Genomic DNA, 6,570 nt, shown 5'->3' on the forward strand with positions numbered 1-6,570 from the left:
ACTACGCCGTGAAAGAGTTAGAGATATTCTAATGATCCCTCTAAAATAAACTCCTTATTAATATAAAATATGACATTATCTCTAACTTTAACCTTTTTTTGTTTTATTTTTAATCTACATGAAATTACACGTGTCATCTTAATTGGCATGAAAATAATATTATATTTTGACCGGTAAATATGTCAGCATTTTTCATCCGTCAGTTAACGATAGGGACAATTTTTAACATAATACCAAAAGATTAGGAATTAAATTGACAAATTTAAAAGGCCATAAACTAAATTGATAAACAATTTAAAAGTTAGGAATCTAGTATCAAACATGATATAAAGTATATATATTTAATGTCTAGTCTAGCAAGCAATTTTTTTTTTTTTTTTTGAATTTCACATTCCCTTTTTTCTCACTTAACAATAAATCCAATTACTCAAAAAAAAAAACGATATCCAAAAATTAAATGATAATAGGTTCATAAAAAGAAAGACAGAAATCAAAGTAAATTCTAGTGTGATTTTTCAAATGAATCAAATCCTTAGTTCTATTTTCACTGAAAATAAATAAAAAGATAAATCCTTCATTTCCACTAGATGAGATTGGAAAGACTAAAGACCATTTACAGTTATAACAGTTATCTCCAACAGAGAATCATCCACAACTAACTAAAACAAGTCTCTTCTCAACCTCTGACTGATACTCATACTGATCCATGAATTCCACAATATACACCACACCACCATCTCACCCATCTTCACTCTTCCCAAACATCACACTCTGCAAAACCATCAAACACTTGAAGCAAGTCCATGCCCATATGATCAAAACCGCTCAAATCCACGACCCTCTGGCTGCTGCCGAGGTTCTCAGATATTGTGCTCTTTCGAATAACCGTGATATCCATTACGCACGCAAGGTATTCGACCAAATGCACCAACCAAATTGCTTCTCTTGGAACACTATAATCAGAGCTCTTGCTGAGAGCAATGACGATGGTAAACCACTGTCTGCCTTGTTGTTGTTCTTCCAAATGGTTTGTGATGCTTCTGTGGAACCCAATCAGTTTACATTTCCTTCTGTGTTGAAAGCCTGTGCCCAAACGTCGAGGCTTAAAGAAGGGATGCAAGTTCATGGGTTGGTTGTGAAGTATGGACTGGATAGTGATGAGTTTGTAGTTAGCAATCTTGTTAGGATGTATGTGATGTGTGGGGTTATGAAGGATGCCCATTTGTTGTTTATAAGGAATTTGATTGAATTTGACGAAGGGGATGAAGTTGTGAGGAATAATAAGAAAAAGGAAGAGGGTAATGTAGTTTTATGGAATGTAATGGTTGATGGGTATGTGAGACTTGGGGAGTTTGGTGCTGCTAGGGAATTGTTTGATAGCATGCCTCAAAGAAGTGTAGTGTCATGGAATGTGATGATATCTGGGTATGCTCAAAATGGTTTATTTAAGGAGGCAATAGAGATGTTTCGTGAGATGCAGATGGGAGATGTGTGCCCAAATTATGTGACTTTGGTTAGTGTTCTGCCAGCAATTTCATGTTTCGGGGCACTTGAGTTGGGGAAATGGGTACATTTGTATGCGGAGAAGAATGGGATTGAAATTGATAATGTTCTTGGTTCTGCTTTGGTTGATATGTATTCTAAGTGCGGGAGCATTGAGAAGGCACTTCAAGTTTTTGAGAGATTGCCAAGAAAGAATGCAATCACTTGGAGCACAATAATTGGTGGACTCGCAATGCATGGTCGAGCAAACGATGCACTTGATTATTTTTCAAGGATGGAAAGATCTGGAGTGACACCTAGTGATGTTACTTATATTGGTGTGTTGAGTGCATGTAGCCATGCTGGTTTGGTGGAAGAGGGGCGATCCTTTTTCAGCCACATGGTTAGGGCAGTTGGCTTTGAACCCAGAATTGAACATTATGGGTGTATGGTTGATCTATTAGGTCGTGCTGGACATTTCGAAGAAGCTGAAGAGCTTATCTTAAACATGCCAATCAAGCCAGATGATGTGATCTGGAAAGCCTTACTTGGTGCTTGTAAGATTCATGGTAACATAGAAATGGGCAGACGAGTTGCAAAGGTTTTGATGGATATGGTTCCTCATGATAGCGGGTCTTATGTGGCTCTCTCAAATATGTATGCGTCTTCAGGAAATTGGGAGGCAGTTGCACGTGTGAGGTTGATGATGAAGGAGATGGACATAAGGAAAGACCCTGGATGCAGTTGGATAGAGCTTGACGGAGAAATTCATGAGTTTCTAGTAGACGATGACTCCCATTCTAGAGCCAAAGAAATCCATTCAATGTTGGATGAAATTGCCAACCAATTAAGGTTGATAGGCTATAGGCCAGACACCTCACAAGTCTTGCTCAACTTGGATGAAGAAGAAAAAGAAAGTGCCTTGCAATATCATAGTGAGAAGATTGCAGTTGCCTTTGGCTTAATCTGTACGAGTCCTCATACACCACTTTGGATTGTGAAGAACCTACGCATATGTGAAGATTGTCACTCCTCAATGAAACTAATCTCAAAAATTTACAAACGTAAGATAATCATACGTGACCGGAGGCGCTTTCACCATTTTGAGCATGGGTCTTGTTCATGTAAGGATTACTGGTAATAACTCAATCATATGTACATATTTGGCAGTCTCAACTCTCTGGTGCAACTGTATAAACAATTTATTCAAAATATTTTAGAACATTACATGGACATACCAATTGTATTCAATGTCTTATTTCTTCAAAATTGAGCCTTGCTTGTATCCATTTGGTGGATGTATGTCTATTAGCATTAACATTGGGGGTGTAAAACTCTCCAAATTGCTATTTTATATTCTCAGAAACCCAAAACAGCTTTTTCCAGGCTGCTATTGCTAATACATTTTAGCAACTATGAACACTGTAGCATGGTTGTAAAACAAAATTATTTGATTTTATTTGGTTTGTTTCAAAGGAAGAGATAGAAAAGTAGTGAAAGAGAGAGAAATGAATAAATAAATGAATAGGGTTGAAAAATAAGAACGGAAATGTTCAGTGAGTTGTAAAATAGATAAAAATAATTTTTGCGTGTAAAATAGGTATTTTTTTAGATACGTAGATGCAAATGTGCAAGTTTGCATTGTACTGGTTGGAACTTGGAAGCTTTGTATATAAGGTGACACACAAGTAATTGCAACCTTTTTAAAAAAAAAGTAATTGGAAATAATATCATCTAAAAGATGTTCTCCTCTAATCTAATTGTGTTTATTTTATAAGTACCTCTCATCTAATTGTGAATCCTTGACTTGAATTAACTCAATTCTATGTTGAGAAATGGACCGGTGCTTACTTGGTGGTTTAAGTTTTGACATAATATAATTAAGTTTGTTAAAGCTAATAGTAGAGTTACAAGCCCTGATCCATTTTAAAACCTCATAAAAGAGAGATTAATTACACATATACTTCTTCTTTTTTTGAGAAGCAAAATTTCTTTTTAATGATCGCAAACGTAACCATTAATTTTAATGATCACTTGCATAACTATTAACAATACTAGGTTGTAACTTGTGAATAGGCATGGAAACATAATAATAATACAAATAATAATAATAATAATAATTATTATTATTATTACTATTATTATTATTATTATTATTATTATTCAAAGGATATAAACTCAGTTATAATAATATTGTTCAGAACTTTGAAGTTGGATATCGTAAAAATTCCATGACTTTTTAGTTCAAATAATTGTATATCTACCCATACAAAAGAGAGAAGCCAAATCCTTATGATGTTAATAAAAAATAAAACTGAGAAATCTAGTGATTGTGATTATTCTATTAGTTGCTGCAATAAACAGTACCATAAGCTATTAACAAACAGTGAATAAAATTACGCAAGCAACAAAAACAAAAAAAAGAAGACAAGAACAGTGTTTTTACAATTTCTAAGAAAATATTTTAAATTTATACATATATTCAAAGCAAATAGGACCAAAAAAAATGTGAAATTTTAGTGCTACAATCTAAAATCTATATGACTGAAATGAGTGTAGATACCTTAAAATTTCTAGCTGAAAAAAAACACAATAGAAAACTATCATTCGCATGTATGTCATCATATTTCTTTTCTTTTCTTTTTTAGCTTTTTTTCATACAAAACATTGTTTTTTTTTTTGCTTTGGTGACATTATCGACAATTTTAATCTACATTCTAGTTCAAATGAAATAAATCTCTTAAAGGAAAAGAGTATAGTGTAAATCAACTTTGTGAAACCAAAATAAAAAGAGAAAAAGAGCAAAATGCGACTTGCACCTTACAATAAAACGAGCTAATATACTTAAACCATTTTATACTTTTTTCTTTTTTAGAAACAAACCATTTTATACTTAGTTTCCCAGATATGAAATATAATGTATATTAATAGAAAAATTACTACAAATTATATATGAAATACTTATCTTAATAGCTAAGCAAAGCATGTATCTTAAACCCCCCCCCCCCCCCTCCCCAAAAAATAAAAATAAAAACTAAAATCTAGAAGGCTAAAGTATTTATTCATTCAACTATTTATCTATTGTATATTTTTTTTTATAAAGATAAAAACACTATTTACGGATTGTAAGGAATAAAACTATGTAGGAGGAGAACAACACAGCAAGGATTCAAAGAGAGGCCGACAATTTATTACCTTGTAAAAAGTCCAATAAATATGTATTAGAATAAAAGCAAAAACTTCCTGTTCATGAAACATAAAGTATTAGGGAGCATTTGGCATGAAATAATGAAGGCCTTCTCTTTTGGTAAACTCCTGTTTTGGTCTAATCTGCTACCTTTAAAGCATGTTATTTTCTTGGAGCATCATATATCATATCATAGCCTCCTCTTTTGTTCAACTGCTGTTTTGGTCTCATCTGCTACCTTTGAATTATGTACTTTCTACTATGTAATGTTATTCTTCAACGTCCTGGTGTTATATTAAGAAATATTATAGTCTAAATGCTCTTGGTTTATGATTATTGTGTCTCTTTGGTGTTTTACATTTTGGCTATTATTTCTCTTTTGGTTTTCACACTTTGGCCAAAAAATTTAAAAAGATAGATGAGACACATAGTACAAATTAAACTTAGTCCACAATTGAAATCCAATTAAGAAACTAATTGGATTATCTCTTATATTTAGCTTATATATATATATTAGTTAATCGATTTTTAGAGGTACTTCTATTCATAAGCCAAGGGATCCAGAGGTCAAATTATTTACATAATAATTTATTATCATCCATATCATAAGTAGGTAGTAAAATTTGAAAATAAGTATATAATAAACGGAATAATCTAACTAGTTTTGTAATATTCCTGTACTAAATGTCGTTTTAAACCAACAAAAAAAAAAAAGTTAGACCATGTGTAGCTCACTAGCTCTAGCACCTCTCTGGTCAATGGACACGCCAAGTACATGTAGGAGCAATCAATTGGAATTGCACTAGACATGTTCAATCTCTAATTAGAATTTAATTTATTACTGAAGAAGGTAGTGAGGGAAAATGTATCTTGTTTTTTGACTGCATGCAGAAGGATACTCAAAACAAATAGTACTATAGTCACTCCACAAGTATAAGTTCTTATGAGGTGTGGGGGGCAAGGATCGGGATTCAAGTCTCCAAGAGGAAATTTCACACACATATACACTTAAATTAAGTTAGAATAAAATTTCTATCTTGTAAATAAAATTAAAATTAAAAACAAAAACAAAAACAAATAGGCCTCATCATTGTTGCGAGGCTCATATTTTGTGAGTGTCTCTTTTCAAACAAAGAAACGTGATTCCTTTTTGTAGCGAGGTGTTTGAAAATGACTACAACTTTTATGGTTTGATAACAAAAGAAAAAATTTAAAAGAAAGAAAGAAAGATATAATTCACAAATTCTAAATGGCAACACAACTTAATCTATTGGCTTTGGCTTATTATGGGAAATGTAGGGCTCAAATATGGGTTAACAGTACATGCATACAACAATAGAGTGACTTTGTTGAGGACACCAGTTATATCCATTGACTCGATTGTGCTAATTGATTCTACTGGACCTCATTAATCGTAATTGATGATGACATATGTTGAGACCTTTTTTGAGATTTAATTTAATTTACTTATTTGGGGTTAATAAAACTTTAATTGGGAATATCCTTCTAGTATTTGGTACTTTTGTTTGTGTGTGTATGTGTTGGGGGGGGGGGGGGGGGGGGAACACAGTAAACATAGGACAGAAAGGAAGGAGAAGGGTCAAGAAGGGCAAGACAGGCCCAGCCCACAGGCCTCAAGGAAGCATACCGAAAATTCATCAACCTAAAACGAAATAAAGAAAAAACATAAGAGTGAGAGAGAGAGAGAGAGAGAGGGAGAGAGAGTGTTATAGCCTTTTTTGAATGAGAATATATATATATATATATATATATATATATATAGAATAGAATAGAGAATATCTAATTTATAGTAAGAGGATGAGTATAAGAATAGCCAAAATTAAATAAAGATATGAATAAAGAAAGAGAGATGTTAAGGTTGAGACTTAAGAGTAGTGAAG

General features: G+C 32.8%; 1 protein-coding gene across 1 annotated transcript; it reads left to right on the forward strand.

Annotated features, from left to right (window-relative positions):
- The first annotated feature begins 531 nt into the window (after positions 1-531).
- On the forward strand, positions 532-2,849 carry LOC142619212 (pentatricopeptide repeat-containing protein At5g48910). Its single transcript, XM_075792282.1, has one exon. The coding sequence runs from the start codon at positions 707-709 to the stop codon at positions 2,621-2,623; it is 1,917 nt and encodes a 638-aa protein (XP_075648397.1). The 5' UTR covers positions 532-706; the 3' UTR covers positions 2,624-2,849.
- The last annotated feature ends 3,721 nt before the right edge of the window (positions 2,850-6,570 follow it).

This window comes from Castanea sativa, chromosome 12, assembly GCF_040712315.1.
Source record: "Castanea sativa cultivar Marrone di Chiusa Pesio chromosome 12, ASM4071231v1".
In the NCBI taxonomy this organism is placed as follows: domain Eukaryota; kingdom Viridiplantae; phylum Streptophyta; class Magnoliopsida; order Fagales; family Fagaceae; genus Castanea; species Castanea sativa.

Coding starts and splice junctions, on each gene's coding strand:
- LOC142619212 (XM_075792282.1), top strand. CDS start 707: ATGAATTCCACAATATACACCACACCACCATCTCACCCATCTTCACTC.